Source organism: Pseudophryne corroboree, chromosome 1 (assembly GCF_028390025.1).
Source record: "Pseudophryne corroboree isolate aPseCor3 chromosome 1, aPseCor3.hap2, whole genome shotgun sequence".
In the NCBI taxonomy this organism is placed as follows: domain Eukaryota; kingdom Metazoa; phylum Chordata; class Amphibia; order Anura; family Myobatrachidae; genus Pseudophryne; species Pseudophryne corroboree.
The window spans coordinates 1,088,158,727-1,088,178,037 of record NC_086444.1 but is presented as its reverse complement, the minus strand read 5'-3'; the positions used below and the strand labels follow the sequence as shown (position 1 = coordinate 1,088,178,037).

Below are 19,311 nucleotides of genomic sequence, written 5' to 3'. Positions count from 1 at the left end.
TTACATATGTTCCCACGAGGCTCGGTCCTCTTCTCCATGTAGAATCCTAGGGGTACCTGTGAAAAAAATTATACTCACACAATCCAGTGAAGAATCCGGCCTTTGAATAATCCACGTACTTGGAAAAAAAGAAAAAACGCAAACCCGACCACGCACTGAAAGGGGTCCCATGTTTACACATGGGACCCCTTTCCCTGACTGCCAGGACCCCCCCTGACTCCTGTCAAAGAGGGTCCCTTCAGCCAATCAGGGAGCGCCACGTCGTGGCACCCTCCTGATTGGCTGTGTGCTCCTGTAGTGTCTGTCAGGGAACTTTGCGGACAGCGGTGAGGTTACTTTCGGTCAACCGCTGACCGCAAAGTTCCCACAATTGGCTACAATGGAGCGCATAGGCGCTACATTGTATCACTGCCGTGTGCTGCCTGACAGACACTACAGGAGCACACAGCCTACGCTTTTTGTCCCCCGTATTTTTGGAGCCCGGTGCTGGTTGATTAAATATGGGGGGACCCCTGTCATTTCCCCCCCCATATTTTTTCAACCAGGACCGGCTCAAAGAGCCCGAGGCTGGTTGTGCTTAGGAGGGGGGACCCCACGCAATTTTTTTCAGATTTTTAAAGACTTTAATCAACTTTTTAAGGTACACAATGAAGCCCTGCACGGATCTCACAGATCCGGCCGGGATTCCTTGTGTTTTTTCAGGCAGTGTTTTACTCATCACTCCCGTAAAACACTGCCTGATATTACGAATCACATCGACATCGGAAAAAACGATTGTGCAAAACTCGGCAGCTTAGTGAATGATCGTATCAGGATTCAAAAAGTTGCAGTAAAATGCACCCGATACCATTCGAGTTCAAACACCCTTCAAAATGGCCAAAACACGAATATTAGTAAATATTGCCCCTTGTATGGAATCTGAAACATGGTGCTGCTTTGAGTGCAGCCACAATCTTTCCCGGCAGGTGCCTACATCAAACAACTGATAATGAGGTAACTGAAGAAGCAACCTACCATAAACTGTAATTCCTGAATCTTCTGTGTAGTAAGAAAGACTCTCTGGTACTGATTGTTGAACCAATGGCCCAAGAAAACAATTTTTTGAGAAGGAATGAGATTTGATCCAACCACATTCCTCCAAGGTGTTCACCACCATCAGCAGATGTTGATGCAGAAAGACCTCTGAAAGGCCCTTTACAGTAGGTCATCCAAATAGGAAGTAATTGTGATTCCTCTGCTTCTCACCAATGATGCCATGACTTTTGTGAACACCCTGGGAGCTGCAGATATGCCAAATGGTAGGGCCTGGAACTTGAAATGCTTGCCTCCTACTCAGGGCCGGTTCTAGCCCTTGTGGCGCCCCGGGCGGAAAATAGGGGCGTGGCTTCATACAGGGGCGTGGTAAGTTACGCCCCCTGTAGAGTTGTGCCCCCATTTGTGCCCCCAGTAGCGCCATTTGTGCCCCCAATAGTGCCATTTGTGCCCCCAGTAGCGCCATTTGTGTCCCCAGTAGCGCCGCTTAATAAAAAAAAAGGATACTTACAATCCCTGCTTCCGAGTCCCGGCCGTTGCAGACCTCCTCCGCCGCCGCCGCTCCTCTCGTCGGATCTATGGGAGAGACGTCATGACGTCGCTCCCATAGCACAGCATAGGCACTAGAGGTCAATCATGACCCCTAGCGTCTGTGCCAGTCCCACAATGCTGTGCGGTGCGCGATGATGTCATCACGCACCGCACAGCAACGGTCCTCTGCACGAAGGGAAACTAGACGGATAGCGTCTAGTTCCCTTCACTGCGGGGGGACACAGCGGCAGCGGCAGCGGGGGGCACAGTGGCGGATCTTGCCATGGTGCGGCGCCCTCCGGATGGCGCCGGCGCCCTCCGGCAAGGCGGCGCCCCGGGCAAAAGTCCTGCTTGCCCGTGGCAAGATCCGCTACTACTCCTACTGCAGACCTGAGTAGATGATGATGTCCCTTCAATATGGGAATATGAAGATTTAATGCCCTATATATCTATAGATGCAAAATATTCCCCTGCTTCCATTGCACTTATGACCAAGTGCAAGGACTCGATTCTGGATTTTGCAATCTTGAGATGAAGATTGATTTGTTTTAAATTCATAATCTGATGGAAAGAGGTGTAAGTAAAATCTGCACCCTTGCTGGTATAGAGGAACCAGAATATTAACTCTAGAAATGTAGAGAGTCCATCACAGCCACGGGAGCTTTTCTTCTAGATGGATCTCAGGGTGGAGAATTGTCAAAGTGTATAGAATCTAAATACAGAATGCATCTCAGCTCAGTGCTGGCCCAGACCCTGTTTCTTACCTCCCAGATGCTGCAGACTCCCCTGTTGCAGAGATCCTTCGGGGTCTGCTGGCCTCTGTCCATGGCTGCTTCCTTCTACACTCTGTCCCACCAGTACCTATGCAGTGTACTAAAAGGCAGCTCTTGTGCCTCTCAGCATGCAGCTCCCATAAGCTCCTGACTTGTATGTTTGTTTCAATCAGGTGACTGCTGCACCACCAATGCGAACCAGTCTCCAAGACACCTAACTCCAGCAGCCAATCTGCAACCAGCTGCCCCTATAAGGCTTCCTGGAGGTACCTTTGAAAAAGCTGCAAGCTCTATGCAGCGAAACGCATCAGGTGTTACCTACTGGAGCAGGACAATCTCTATTTGGATCTGAACCAGCCCTCATCATCTACCAGCCATCCAGAGGAGTCTCAGAGAGGCACCACCTAATCACTGTATTGCATGAGGTACTCACCTATATATGAGACACGCTACATAATCCTCTAGCGGTGTATGGAAAAAACAATTTGGACTCTCTAACTTTACAAAAGACTCTCTATATTGGATTTTTTACTGGACTTCCATCTCAAATAAGGGCACTACTTGGAACGGACTCCCTGCATTGCATCATGCCATATGTCCTGACCCAGTATATCGGGTAAACCATTCTCTTTTAGAATTACATGAATTCATGTGATATAATAATTATTGCACAGAATACTGTTTTTAATAAATTGTTTTTTCTTTTAACCTTGACACAGTGTAATTAATTGTTCTTTCCTCCTGGAGCGCAGCCTCCCCTTTACTCTTAGTTGTATTGCTGCTATATTGGGAGTGACTTCCCTCTATAAATTGGCTGCTGCTTAACAGGGCACCTCATTTCATAGCGCCCGAATAACTCTGGGTATAACCTTTTTTGCAGCCCCAGGAAGGGCATCTAATGTTCTAGCTCCAGACAGAGCTTGTGAGTCTCCAGTTCCAAGAGAGAGATGTGTTCTGCTAATTCCTAAAAGAGTTTTGATTCTGCAACCCCAGAAGAGGTATCCGATGTTCTAGCTTCAGAAGGGGCATCTGAGTCTCCAACCCCAGGAGGGATCTACAGAGCCACAGCCACAGGAAATGTCTCCAGTGCCTCAGCCCTAGAGAGAGACTCAATTTTCTGGGATGCAGTCATGGACTCCTGTCGGCCACTTCCTCTGAGTGTTACCATGTTGTCAACGAGCATGGCCAAGGATACCCAGTGGACTGTTTCAGTTCCTATCTTGATTCCTGTTCTGGTCCCAGCCGGAATCTGCCTAATTTTATTCCTTCCAACTGAAGTGTCTCTGAACACCCGATGTTCAGTTCCAGTTCCTATCTAGATTCCTGTTTCGGTCCCAGACAGATTCTGCCTTCTTTTGTTCATGCCAATTGAAATGTCTCTGGACCCTACCCAATTCCATCCATCTGTCTAAAGACTCCTCCGGTTCTAGCCAGTCTAAGTGGCTCTGATTCCAATTCAGAGTTGCCTTCTTTGGCTCCAGCTGATTTAAGTGCCTCCTGACCCAATCCAGTTTCATCCATTGGTCTAGAAGAAGGACTTCTGCCTGCTTGTCCCAGTAAAGGACTTTCGTCTCCTATTCCTGATAAAGAACTTCAGTTTGCCATCCATTTGTTCTGTCAGTCCCAGTTGGTGATTTTAGCCATTCAGTTCCAGAAATGACATCCTCACACCAGTTTGTAGTTTATCAAGTTAATTCAATTTCGACTCCTAAGTGTGTATCACAAGTTTCAACCTCCCAGAACTTATTTGATGCTTCATCATCAGTCTACTTTTATGGAGATCTGGAGCAATACCATGCATTGGTTAATTAATACCTCACAATCATGGAGTCTGACTTATTGTTAAATACCGATATCTGGCTTTCATAGGTGAAGCTTTAGAATGGGCTAATCCACTTATTGACTCCAATGTTCCTATACTCCAGAACTCCAATTTGGATCGCCCGTAAAAAAATAGCTTTCCTTCTGAAAACACAAAGGTTCAGTAAAACCTGTGTGTTTTTGGTAGAAACAGCCCCGTTTTTGCACTTTCATGCCAAAATGGGCTGTTTCCGCGGATTTGGTTTCACCTGCCCGAGGCAGGTGAAACAAAATCCCGATAACTGCAGTGACCTGCAGTGTCCCATGCCCACAGCAGCAGCAGGCAGGGACTGCAGAGAGGGGACGCCGCAGCCTGGAAGCTGGCACTCAGCGCCGTGACCCGCATCCACCCTCTTCATCCACCAGCAGTCATATGACAGGGGAGTGGTCATGTGACTGGGGGAAGCCGGAGGTGGAGCGCTGCACCAGGAGCTGTCAGGAGCCAGCAACCGGTGCAGTACAGAAAAACCCAGATAAGCCGCAGCTCATGCCGGCTTATCAGGGCTAATAGGATAGCCCTAGGCCAGGCATTCCCAACCACGGTCCTCAAGGCACACTAACAGTGCAGGTTTTAGTGATATCCAGGCTGCAGCACAGGTGACTTAATTAGTAGCTCAGTTATTTTGATTTAACCATCTGTGCTGCAGCCTGGATATCACTAAAACCTGCACTGTTGGTATGCCTTGAGGACCGTGGTTGGGAATGCCTGCCCTAGGCAATATCAATACCCACGGTAATGTATTATGAGTAATTGGATATCCACCATAACCTTCCTCTATTATCACTAGGACCGCTGTACCATCACCAGGAACCCTGTACTGTCACTGCGGCACATTACTCAACCTCCCTCTATTACCGCTAGGATGTGACAGCGCTGCTTCCCCTGCACAGCCGTACCTTGAGGTCTGCTGACACACTCCTGCACACTGTAGAGACGCTCCTCCTCAACCACCCCCGCTGTCAGTGCCTTCCACTGGCTGCTGCTACAGTGCTACTTGGGGTAAAGAAGACTGTCTGCTTGGACCAAATGATAAATGAGCTGGAGTCACTTGGTCCTGGTCACCTTCGGAGACTGCACAAGAGTAGCCCAGCCCCCTTGTCTCTCCCCATGTACACAGGCTGGTCCACACCATTGAGTGAGATAGCCAAAGATCTTCCTCATGCTAAAGTGTGTGACCTGCGCTCCTGAAAGCTTGGCTGTGGACGGACACCCGGCACTTCACGCTGCCTGCTCCCAGTCTGTAGCGACTTACTCCGCGGGAAGAGTGCAGGTGCATGGCACATATTGGAATTTCAAAAACGGGCAGGGAGTGGGGTCCCGCTAAAATTACCTAGCGGGAATGCTATTAGTAACACAGAACACTGTTTCTCTGCCATCCACCGGATCCTGCCGCCTCTTACCCCCTTCCCCGCCATGTATGCGCGATTGGACAGTAGATCCAGCACTGGATCCACTGTCCAATCACATCTGCCTCGCTCACAGGGGAGTTCTTTGAAAGTCTGTCCCTATCAACAAGGCACTTGTATATGTGCCGCTTTCAGTGTTTTTTTTATGGGCTTTTACAGCACACTGCTTGGCCCTGCCCCCTGATTTTTTTACGTTCCCATTTTCAATGGGAGGCACTATCGATGGAAGGTATGTGCAGCTCCCCTATGCAATGTGCATCTTCCCTATGCAATGTGCCTGGTTGCTGTTATACGTATGTGTGTGTGTCAGTGTGCCCTTTATGAAATCTATATAATGTGTATAAGTGTCTCCTCTGTGGTGTAACGTGTATAACCGGCTCTTCTGTGGTGTAACGTGTATGCCACAACTGAGGGCTGGTGACTGTGACTGGAAGCCTCAGTTGCAGGGGCTGACGGGTACCGGAATGTAGGAGGTGCGAGAGGGCTTCTGGACATACGTAGAAGCTGTATACCAAATGCCCGAAGGTGTGACCACGACAACAGGAATATCTTTAAGTGCTTTTATTAAACGAAAAGTCAGATAATGTGCAACCAAACAAAACAGTATCAAGTGAGTCTCTGAAATATTACTTGTTGTGACCAGTAATCTGAAGTATAAGTGGTATGCACTATTGAAGCATAAAGTGATGCTGGGGATCGCTGGAGAGCTGTAGAAGAAGCTGGAGAATGGCTGCTGGAAAGCCAGAGTTCAGACACAGGTGAATCAGGGTAGACTGTAGAGGGTTAATCACTGGAGAGTCGGGTTACATTGCAGAGTGTAATCACCAGAGAGTCAGGCTGTACTGCAGAGAAAGTCCATGGGAGAACTGCACACTGGAATCAATGAAGACAATTGAAGCACTGACAAACTTCTGGGTGTGGATACAGGATATTTATACCCACAGATTAGCAGGGATTGGTGGGCAATTAGGCTCCAGCACTGTCAGTACTGCGGACAGGAGGAACAATGTCATGTGACTGAAGTCCAACATGGCTGCGCCCATGAACACACACAGAAGGGGAATTAACTACTATAGGAATGTGTAACAATGGCGGTGAAGGCCGCAGTAGCAGAATCACAGTGAAAAGACTTGAAACAATGAGATGCAGCGTGCTACACGCACACAGTGCAGATGGAATCCAGGCTTGGAACGCTGGGACAGTCTCAAGAGGCATTTTGGAAGGTAAATACTGATAAGGAATTACCTGGCTCGTGACAGTGTATAAGCGACTCTTCTGTGGTGTAACATGTATAAGCGACTCTTCTGTGGTGTAATGTGTATAAATGGCTCCTCTGTGGTGTAATGTGTATAACCAGCTCTTCTGTGGTGTAACTTGTATAAATGGCTCCTCTGTGGTGTAACGTGTATAAATGGCTCCTCTGTGGTGTAATGTGTATAACCAGCTCTTCTGTGGTGCAACTTGTATAAATGGCTCCTCTATGGTGTAACGTGTATAACCAGCTCTTCTGTGGTGTAACTTGTATAAATGGCTCCTCTGTGGTGTAACGTGTATAAATGGCTCCTCTGTGGTGTAACGTGTATAACCAGCTCTTCTGTGGTGTAATTTGTATAAATGGCTCCTCTATGGTGTAACGTGTATAACCAGCTCTTCTGTGGTGTAACTTGTATAAATGGCTCCTCTGTGTTGTAACGTGTATAACCGGCTCTTCTGTGGTGTAACGTGTATAACCAGCTCTTCTGTGGTGTAGTGTGTATAAGCGGCTCTTCTGTGGTGTAACTTGTATAACCAGTTCTTCTGTGGTGTAGCGTGTATAAGCGGCTCTTCTGTGGTGTAACTTGTATAAATGGCTCTTCTGTGGCGTAACGTGTATAACCGGCTCTTCTGTGGTGTAATGTGTATAACCGGCTCTACTGTGGTGTAATTTGTATAAATGGCTCCTCTATGGTGTAATGTGTATAACCAGCTCTTCTGTGGTGTAACTTGTATAAATGGCTCCTCTGTGTTGTAACGTGTATAACCGGCTCTTCTGTGGTGTAACGTGTATAACCAGCTCTTCTGTGGTGTAGTGTGTATAAGCGGCTCTTCTGTGGTGTAACTTGTATAACCAGCTCTTCTGTGGTGTAGCGTGTATAAGCGGCTCTTCTGTGGTGTAACTTGTATAAATGGCTCTTCTGTGGCGTAACGTGTATAACCGGCTCTTCTGTGGTGTAATGTGTATAACCGGCTCTACTGTGGTGACCGTGTAACGTGTATAAATGGCTCCTCTGTGGTGTAACGTGTATAACTGGCTCTTCTGTGGTGTAATGTGTATAACCGGTTCTTCTGTGGTGACCGTGTAATGTGTATAAGCAGCTCTACTGTGGTGTAACATGTATAATCGGCTCTACTGTGGTGTAACGTATAATTGGCTCTTCTGTGGTGTAACGTATAATCGACTCCTCTGTGGTGTAACGCGTATAAGCGGCTCTATTTGGGTGTGACATGTATAAGCAGCTCTATAAATTCCACTAAAGTGTGCCAAAATATATACTCGCATACCCAAAAAATTAGATTCGGGCTGGCCCTGCTTATGACACAGATTATGTATCTTCTTTGTATTATTTTACTCATTAATGACAGGGAAGGCACTGCCTCCCCTGAATGCACATCCCTGCTATAAGCGCGGCCTAGCACTGCTACATCTGAGAGGTGTGTCGTGAAAATGACTTACATCCATATGTAAATGAAAAGGCACTGATATTTTTCAGGATTTCTTTGTGTATTGTGTTTTACAAGAGGTTCCATATATTGTAAATGGCCACTGGAAACCTTATTTAAAATGTATGTAGCCATAGGGATCATTGTGCCATATAACTAATGCAGGGAAATGGCGCTGATGAGCCCATTTCAATGTATGTATCTCTTACTTTTTTTTATTTTCCCCCAAGGATGTAACAGCTGCATAATGGGGGTAAGTGAGTGAGGGAGATGGCTACTACTGTATTTCAGGGAGTCTCCTGCAGAATGAGGGAGGGTAGGCAACTATGCTGTGTTTGTATTATCATGTAGGATGTAAATCTCTTTTGTTGGCCCATTGCAGTGTGCTGAGGGAACTTGTTTAGTGTTTTTTTACCTTAAATGAATTAAGCAACTGCTATATGTGCTTATTTGTCCAAATGTTTGAAAGTGCACAGGCACATCAGGTCACAGAAGATAATGCAATGGTGATTAGCCAGTGGCATGCGGTGAGGTCAGTGACTGGTGAGGCACTGAAGCCATAATGTCCGTCGAGTCCCGCCAATGTTTCGAACCACCACCGGGCCAATGTCCACTACTACTGCTGCTAATGGGCGCTGCCCCTGCCAATGGCCTACAAAATCACCACCATCATCTGCCCGGCCCTCAGCCGCTAATCTGCATCTCAGTCTGATGCTGCCGCCATTGCCCGCAGCCTGCCTGCTCATCAAACTTGGGGTGAGCAGGCAGCTAATATATTGTAAATTTTTATAAATGTTTGGGAGAGAGGTGGAATATGGGAAGATAGGAGAGAGAGGAGAAATATGGAGACGGGAGGAATAGGGGGAGACGAGAGAGGAGGAATAGGTGGAGAGATAGGGAGGAGGAGCAGGGGGGCAGTCCGGGAGTAGTAGTGGAAAGTGGGGGACAGGATTGGAGTAACAGTAGTGCAGAGTAGGGGGTCAGTCAGGGAGTAATAGAAGGGGGGCAGGATGGGAGTAGTGGTGGGAAGAAGTGGGCAGTATGGAAGTGGAAGGGACTCGGCGAAGTTAGAATAAGCTGAAAAAGTATCTCACTTCCTCTTAGGCAGCTCCTGGGTCCCAGCCACCATTGCTCCCTCCATGCTGATAACAGGCTCACACAGGACGGACGGGCAGCCTGAGTGGAAGTGATGGGTCCGGCTCCTCCGGTAGCTCACACCAGTCTCTTTCCTGCATGGTCCAGGGAAGCTTGGATGGGTTGGGTATGCGTGACTCCGGATTCCTGGCTTGCAGATGGCCGGCAGGGGAGGGGTGGGGGGAGGGGAACGAAAACCCCTTGCGGGCTCACTGCGCAAGCCACACTGTGGCTCGTTATTCAGGACTGTAAGGGGCAGGATTCCGGCGTCGCTATTCTGACCGCCGGTCACATAACTGCCTCCTGCTTGGACAGAGTGGTGGACGTGGCCTGTGATCGGGTAGGATTTGGTGGCTGTACATGATAAGACTCTTTATGTTTTTTAATGCCTGGCTGCCTGTAACAGTGCCCTCCTCATTACTTCATTACTGAAAGCCAAAGTTTGTGCGCTGCAGCCCACAGACATTCCCCTGAGCACACTGGCGCTGTCTGTTCAAGCTCCCTTTGTGTCAGTCAGCAGCGGTGGGCGGCGCTGGGAAGAGGGCATGCTCTGCTGCAGACCCTGCTCTCCCTGCATACGCCACAGCAGTAAACTCCAGCGGCAGAGTGGGGGGCACTATCGGCCGCCACTATTGTAAACTCGGCGGGGTGGGGGGTGGCTAATGCTCGCGGATGTCTGCCCGGGAAAGGGGGTGGTTTTTGAAGAGCAGCCCCAGATGGGACAACGGGACCAGCCAATCCCACTTTTCCAAATAGGCAGCAAAATTGTACATTATTGTGTCCAACAAACACAGGTTTCACTTAGTGTCAAGGAAAATATGTAAGCATTCAGGTCTGCGCTCGGCTGGTCCCTTTCCCGGGCAGACTTCTGTGAGCATGAGCCACCCCCCCCCACCCCGCCCAGTTTACAATAGTGGCGGCCGATAGTGCCCCCCACTCCGCCACTGGAGTTTAATGCTGCGGCATATGCAGGGAGAGCAGGGGCTGCAGCAGAGCATGCCCTCTTACCAGCGCAGCCCGCCGCCTGACACAAAGGGAGCTTGGACAGACAGCACCGCCGCCAGCAAATCGGCCCTTGCTGCTGGCGCCAAGCACAGCTTTGCTGCTCGGCTGGACTGTCCCTGCCCACTGCCCAATCACATCTAATTCAGTGACAGGGGCGTGCTTTCAGCTCATATGAAAGCATGCCCCTGTCACTGAATTAGATGTGATTGGGCAAAGAGGCACTTATAGAGGTGTCGCCTACAGACCTTTTTTTAATGGGCTTTTACTGCCCAATGCTTGGCCCCGCCACCCGCTTCCAGACCTTTCACAAATGACAGCAGGAGGCACCGAGAGCGGTGCCTCTGACACAAGTTTAAAACTTTTTTTTTACACAATAAAAATTATTAACATAATATAAAGACTAAAGTATATACTTATGACAAAGTAGCTGTGTCATAAGTATCTTCTTTGTATTATTTTAATCATTACTGACAGGGGAGAGCACTGCCTCCCCTGACTGCACGTCCCTGTGTTTAGCTATGCCGCCATATTTTCCACTTTTGCAAACTAACATTCCTGGCAATGTTTTAGAATTATTAATTTCATAATATAAGTTATTAAATATTTTTATAGTTAGTATTCAAACTCACCACTTCAGTGCATCGGTCAGGACATCCTCAATGACTCCTTTCACAAATTCTGATGTAACTTTAGTTTCACTGCCCAGATTAATTAGCAAGGTATTTAGCTCTTTAGTAAAATGAGCTATTGCTGTGATCTGTAAAAAAATAAATAAATCTACATTTGTATATATGCCAGAGATATTGCCTTTGTTCTGTATATTAGCACTCACAGCAGCTGTCCCCATAGTTCTTTATAGGACCTGAGATACAGGGCTATTTATCAAGTTCCAAAGCTTTTTCAGAACTTGTCTCTAACATTTTACACCATTTATAGATGCTGTTATACGGAGCTTTGGAGAAAAGCTGTCCAGAGAGGGAACTTCTGATCATTCCCTGGTGGGCTCGAGCTCCTCTCCTCCCTCTTTTCCATGTTTTTGCTACACCCATGCATGGCCATCTAGAGGGTCAACTGGCTGGGACTGAACCCAGTATAGTGATAATAGAATCTATGGCTCTACCACAATTATAACTACAGTAGCAATGAACTAAAGGGCCCTACACATTACCTGACCCGCCGCCGAGCTGGCCGACGGCGTATATGGACGACCCGGCGGCAGGGGAGGGAGTGACGGGGGGAGTGAAATTTCTTCACTTCCCCCGTCACCCAGCTCCATAGCAGTGCATGCTAATATGGCCGAGATTGTCCATATTGGCCTGCATGCATAAGCGACAGGGCACCAATGATGAACGAGCGTGGGGCCGCGCATCGTTCATCGTTGGTGCCTACACACTGAACGATATGAACGCAATCTCATTCATTAATGAACAAGAACGTTTATATCGCTCAGTTATATCACCCAGTGTGTAGGGCCTATAAGTTTTCATTTTGCAAAATTTTACAATATGGGCTGCTATACATCAGGGTTATTCTGAGAATACTGGTATATAGACCACAATAACAGAAACAGAATAGGAGCCCAGTATATAAACTTAAAAGGTTCCATTTTACTAGAGAATACAGATCAAATTTTTTTTTGAAGCGAAATGGATCAAACCACTGTAAATTGTAGCAGGAGAGCTTTCCTTATGCAGTCCTCCTGGGATATAGGAGGTTATTCAACTCAGTACACAGTGTATTGAAAATCAAGTGATTTTCGGTACACTGCACATGTGCTGCGACCACACAGAGCATACTTACGCAGTCAAAGTGTGATCGGACTATGATTGACAGTGGCGGCCATTAGGGGTGCGGCATTGCATCATTGCAGGGGAGTGGTCCAGCCAATGCAGGCATGGCAGGACCATTTTTGGGGTGGCTGCATGACACTCTGATTAAAAAGATGGCAGTGGACCACCTGCATACGCAGCCTAGCTGCGGCTGCAGGGGGTCATCATTATTTCTGTATCAGCGATGCGATCACAAAACAATCTAACAGCCGCCAATGAGCATGCTGTGTAGCCTTGCACTGCACTGGGTGGCCCCCAGCATGCTACAGAAACAGTTGCAGATTCTGCTTTTTAGCATAATCTGCAACTGAACCAGAATAGGGTCAATAAGGGGTTATTCAGGTGCAATATCCTTGTCCGCCAGTGTGCATGCGCTGGTCCAATCTAACGCGTGCACAGCCACCGAATGCGATTGGATTGCATTGGCTGTGAATGCCTCTGCTTGATTGACAGTAAGAGGCATTCACGGGGCAGGTGGGGGGCGGTGACGGACCGTTGTGGGGGTGGCGTGGGAAGAATGAGGACGGGTCACCAGCGTCTTCGGGGGAAGGCTGTGTTATGTCATACACAGCCGTTCCAATGGGAAAAATGGCAACTGACTGTCTGCATACGCAGCCTAGCTGTGGCTGCAGAGAGTCGTCCACAGTTGCTACGACCGCATGCAAGAGAAAGGATTGCAGATTCTGATTTGGGTGTCCTAATCAAAGATAATGACATAGCAGAAAAATTAAGCAAGTTTTTCTCATCTGTACTCAAGGGAGAGGACCAGATGTGGGGATTGACGCATAACCGCAGCAGCAATAATGTTCCATTGCTTAATGCTTATTTAAGTGAGGAAGTAGTCTGTGACCAACTAAAAAAAAATTAAGATTAATAATTCACCTGGTCCAGATGGAATTCACCCAAGGGTTCTCATAACATAGTAACATAGTATCTAAGGTTGAAAAAAGACAATTGTCCATCGAGTTCAACCTATTTGTGGTCTCCTATGCACGATTATTTTGTATAAAATTTTGACTGAAGTTGATGACTGCCGTTACATTTTACCCCTCTTTTTTATAATAACCATAGTGCGTGACTATGCCCCGTAACCCTGGATATCCTTATCCATTAGGAATTTATCTAACCCATTCTTAAAGGTGTTGACTGAGTCGGCCATTACAACTCCCTCAGGCAGGGAATTCCAAACACGTATCGTCCTTACCGTAAAAAAGCCTTTACGCCGTATTGTGCAGAATCTTCTCTCCTCTAACCTGAGCGAGTGTCCACGAGTTCTCTGTGTTGATATAACCAAAAACAGGTCCTGCGCAAGATCTGTATATTGTCCCCTTATATATTTGTAAACGTTGATCATGTCCCCTCTTAATCTCCTCTTTTCCAGTGTAAACATGCCTAGACTTGCAAGCCTTTCCTCGTATTCCAGCGTCTCCATACCCTTAATTAGTTTGGTCGCCCGCCTCTGAACCTTTTCTAGATCCAGGATATCCTTTTTGTAGTAAGGTGCCCAGAATTGTACACAGTATTCAAGGTGTGGCCTCACAAGTGATTTATATAATGGGAGTATAATACTCACCTCCCTAGCATCAATTCCCCGTTTTATGCATGCTAATATCTACACTCATGGTCCCCAAAGACTGGCGTATAGCGGAAGTAGTGCCGATATTTAAAAAGGGAAGTAAATCTGAACCGGGTAATTACAGACCAGTAACTCTTACATCTATAGTGGGGAAAGTACTGGAAGGTATTTTAAGGGATAGAATACAGGAGTTCCTTGAAACCAATAAGGTTAATAATAGGAACAACACGTATTTGTGAAGGACAGATCATGTCAAATTAACTTAATAGGATTTTATGAAACAGTTAGTGCAAACCTAGGTCAGGGAAAAAAGGTGGATGTAATCTTTTTAGACTTTGCTAAACCTTTCGAAACTGTACCTCACATGAGACTTATCTACAAATTAATAGAACTTGGGCTAGGGAGCACAATATGCACTTGGGTTAAAAACTGGTTGGACAAAAGAAAGCAGTTTTCGAATTGGACTGAAGTACTAAGTGGTGTGCCACAAGGGTCTGTACTTGGATCTCTATTGTTCAACATTTTCATAAATGATCTAGAAGTAGTTCTAGAAAGTACATTGTCAATTTTTGCAGAGAATATCAAACTGTGTAAGGTTATAAATTCAGAGGGGGATGCTGAGTCTCTCCAAAATGACTTATTTAAACGGGAAACATGGGCAGCAAATTGGAGAATGAGGTACAATATACTGTACACAAATGTAAGTTAATGCACTTTCGTAGCAAGAACAAAAACACAACCTACATACTAAATGGGGAAAAACTAGGATTCCGTACTGGAAAAAGATGTAGGCAGTGGCGGATCCAGGGGGGGCACTCGGGCCCGTGCCCCCCCTGTCATTTGTGGCCTCCATCCCCCGTCCCCTCCCGGCGCCGCACAGGGAGATGACGGGCACCCGCTGAGATTGTGTTACCAGCAGGCGCCCGTCTCCCTGCACAGCGGCATCCGGCGCTGTCACTGTGCGGCGTGCGCTATGGGAGAGACGTCAGTCATGACGTCTCTCTCATAGTGCTGAGGAGCGGACGCCAAGAGGAGGACTGCAGCGGTCTGGAAGCGGGAACGGGGCTCGGTAAGTATGACGTTTTTTTCTTCCTTAGTGCAGCGGGGGCATCTACTGGGGGCAAACTACGGGGGGACATTACTACTGAGGGGGCATCAACTAGGGGCATTACTACTGGGGGGGCATTACTACTGGGGCAAACTACTGGGGCATTATTACCGGGGGGCATCTACTGGGGCATTACTACTTGGGGGTCATCTATTGGGGGCATTACTACTAGGGGCAGCTACTGGGGGACATTTTTACTGGGGGCATTATTACTGGGGGGCATCTACTGGGGGCATTACTACTGGGGGGTCATCTATTGGGGGCAAACTCCTAGGGGGCATTACTACTGGGGGAAAACTACTAGAGGACATTATTACTGGGGGCAAACTACTGGGGGACATTATTACTGGGGGGCATCTACTGGGGGCAAACTACTGGGGGACATTATTACTGGGGGCCAACTACAAAGGGGCTAACTACTGGGGGCATACTACAGGAGGGCATTACTACTGGCGGCGTAACTACAGGGGCATTACTATTGGCGGCTTAACTACAGGGGCATTACTACTTGGGGGCATAACTACAGGGGCCAAACTACTGGGGGATAACAACAGGGGCCAATCTACTGCGGGCATTACTACTGGGGGCTAAACTACAAGGGGGGCATAACTACAGGGGCTAAACTACAATGGGGCAAACTACAGGGGGGCATTACTACTGGTGGCTAAACTACTGGGGGCAAACTACATGAGGGCTAAACTACTGGGCCAAATTTGATTTAGGGTATGGAGACACTAGAATATGAGGAAAGACTTGTTAGGCTAGGCATGTTTACACTGGAAAAAAGGAGATTAAGAGGGGACATGATTAACATTTATAAATATATAAGGGATCAATACACAGAGCTAGCGGGGGATTTGTTTTTGGTAAGATCATCACAAAGGACACGTGGACACTCACTTAGGTTAGAGGAGATTTCGCACACTGAGACGGAAATGCTTCTTCACAGTAAGGACAATACACATTTGGAATTCCCTGCCTGACATAGTAGTAATGGCAGACTCAGTCCCTACTCTTAATAATGGGCTATATAAATTCCTAATGGATAAGGATATACAGGGTTATGGTGGTTAAATCATGCACTATTGTAATAAATAAAAAAAATAAAAAAATGGGGAATTGACATAATGGCTAAACATTCACCACAATTAAAATTAGTCTTAAAAATATTACAGTGTAGGAGATCACTAACAGATTGAACTTGATGGACAAATTGTCTTTTTTCAACCTACTAACTATGCTTTTCAGCTGAATCCACAATCCTTACTGAATAACCCCCATAGATTGTTACTGAGAGGCTATTATTAATGGCCAAGATTACTACCTAAAGGCACGCGGTCCTAACCAAGCTCCAGAGAGTAGTCTGGTGTATGTAATCTAAACAGTGTAATAATTGTACTTTTCATGAATTTCTCTGTGCATATTACTCTGGAAAAGGACGCATAAATGACTAACTAAATTTAATTATTAAGGGCCTATTTATCAAGCTTTTTTCATAAAAGTATACAGAATCTGCAGTTTCAGCTTAAATGTATATTTCCTGGCTATGGGCAGCATGCAAAGGGTCTGCGCATGCACAGCGGCTGTAGTGTGCATGCACGACCCTTCACTATGTGATCGCAACCCGGAAGGATGTGATTGCACAGTGATTGACAGGTGACAGGCATCCAGGGGCATTAGTGGGGAGGAGAGGAGGATACGCAGGCGTAATTTAGTAAAGACTCCAATCAACTTTGAATAACCCCCTATGTACTAATAGCCAAATGCAGAAGATTTGACAGAAATCTCCTGGAAAAGACTAATTAGCACCGCAGACCGCTACTGTCTGTCCAGAATTTAGCCTAATTGGATCACACCATCCTCCGATGGTGAAAACTGCTTTACAGTATGCCTATGAAGGCATTCTCGCAGAAGAGGGATCTTACAATCCCTCTCCTGCAGTCTCCATACGACTGTGGAAAATTACACTGTGCCAGATTCTCCTGAAGAGTCTTTTCAAATGTGAAAGACTCCTTTGATGTGAAGATATAACTCGCAGGGACACTGGTTATCACAACTGCTGTCCCTGTGAGTTACATATAGTACATAACGGTATGTTTTTGTTAAAAATAAAAAAGTCTGTCACAATACGGATTATAATAATTGTGGCAGAATGCCAAGATTATTAATACACAGGCCATCAAAAGTAGATAATCATCTTGATAAAGTTCTAAGATAAGGAGGAAATGGGTGTGGTACAGTATGTCAGACTGACAGCTTTTATGTCAATAGGTATCAGATCGACATGGAAATGTTGACATGCATATCATGCCGACAGTGACCATGTTGACATTCGTCATGTATACAAGAAGGACGTCAACATGACAGAATGTTGACCTACCGCCCCTGGTTGACCTACCTGGTCCCTATGGCTGCAGCGGCTCAAAATCAATTTCCAGGTTCCTGGCAGTCATGTGACCATTACTTCTGTGGGTACAGCAGTTTGGTGAGAATGTTTACCCTAAGCTAACCCTTCCCATAGTGCCTAACCCTACTGGTGATGCCTTTACCTATCCATAGAAAGTCAACATTCCTCATGGTGACATTTCATATGTTGACATTGTGAACATGATGACATTATATGGATGTGGACATGGTCCCTGTCAGATCAACTGCGTGAACATCAAACATCTGAGTAACCCTCCAAATCATATTGCCAGGTTCAGGATCCAAGGACACAGCCACTGGTTTCAACATGCCCAGAAAATGGGACTGACATGCCCCCATTTTCTAAAACGCTCCCTGTCACCACCCCCAAATGCTAGCATCATGTCAATCATGCTGTGGCTTTTGGGGCACTGCGACCGACGCCTCAGGACCGGTTATGGACATGTGCAGTGCAGCTCCTGCGCAGAATGTTAAACATCTGAGATTTACGTAAATATCGGAATCAGGCCCTGTTTCCTGGGATGCTGATTATCAATAAGCACTAACTTTATTATTGCCATACATATGGATGCTACTTGAATTGTTTCCTTCTTAATGAGTGATCCAGTGATGTGATGTGCTGTGAGGTCAGTGTCTGGGGAAGCACTGGCTGCTAACCAACCAACCCCCCTCCCCTTAAAAAAAAAAAGTGTAGAGTCCCCAATACATCACTAAAACCAGCACCAGGCTGAACCAGCCAGGGGGATAATGCCATAGCAAGGGAGACACTCAGTGTGGGGTCTCCCTGCCATAACATTAAACAGCCCCCCAATCCAGTCAGCCCAGGGCTGGAATTCCTCTGAAAGTGGGGCCCCCAAAAAATAAAAATGGGTTCCCCCCTCCCGAGCAACAACCAGCACTCGGCTGATAGCCCAGTGCTATGCCCCGCACCCCTGGTGGCGGTGGGTGCGGGGTTCATTGAATGCTAATATTGTTCTTTACAGGCAGCCTACAGGTCCCAGCAAGCCTGCCTAGCATACCGGCACTTACAGAACCACAAGTGCCAGCAGGGCCAGCTGGCACCTGTAGTCCACCTGTAAAGAAAATATTAAAATAAAAACACCACACATTTTTTTTTAAAGTTTTATTATTCAGGGTCTTCACCTGGGGGTGGCGGCCTTTAAGCTCTTTTTCATGGCTGCCGCCTCCCCAGGGCTTCCGGCATCTTCATTGGTGGGTGACGGCCTCTAAGCTCTTTTTCATGGCCGCCGCCCATCCAGGGTTTCCACAGCGTTTTCTTTCTTCAGGAGCTCTTCACTGTTCCTCCTCCGCCATTGGACTGACATCGCTGCCTTGCATTGACTTATATAAGTCAGCCAGAGGGGGCAGGGCGCTGACGCAGTGAGCCGTGATTGGCTCATTTCAGCCATCTTGAATGTAAATTTTTTTGGAAACTGGTACCGCTCCGCTGCCAATCTCTGCAGAATGGCAGGCAGGGATCTGATCTGCAATGGGCGGATTGCGCATCACCAAGGGTGGCGCAAGCTGCCTGATGGTGCGGGGATAGATCCGATACTGCATCCTTGGATAAAGATCGGATCAGTAATACAGCAGGAGACATGACGTCTCCTGCTGTATTAACATATTAGTGCTATCGCTGCTTCCATGTAAACAGCAGTGATAGCACTTGCAACCACATCTGAATTAGCCCCTGCTGGACTGTCTAAGGCTGGACTGTCCGCTCTGCTGTGACAGACTGATCACAGCCACAGACAAGCAGTCTCCATTGGGACCATTGTGATATAGCCAGCTCTGCACGGCAGCACAGATGTATAATTAATTAATTAATTAATTAATTAATTAACTAACTAACTAACTAACTAACTAATAGTTTCTTATATGGTAATGTGCAAAAGTCTAGGGAGGTGTGGAAAAAATGCTGCATTAGGC

General features: G+C 47.0%; 1 protein-coding gene across 2 annotated transcripts in view; it reads right to left on the bottom strand.

Moving 5' to 3' along the window:
* The window catches only part of LOC134927206 (uncharacterized), a 605,974-nt gene that overhangs the window by 45,562 nt on the left and 541,101 nt on the right, over positions 1-19,311 (bottom strand). For both annotated transcript variants that reach the window (XM_063921361.1, XM_063921370.1), the window contains exon 19: positions 11,072-11,199. In XM_063921361.1, coding sequence (XP_063777431.1) covers positions 11,072-11,199 — 128 coding nt within the window. The remainder of the gene's footprint in view (positions 1-11,071; positions 11,200-19,311) is intronic.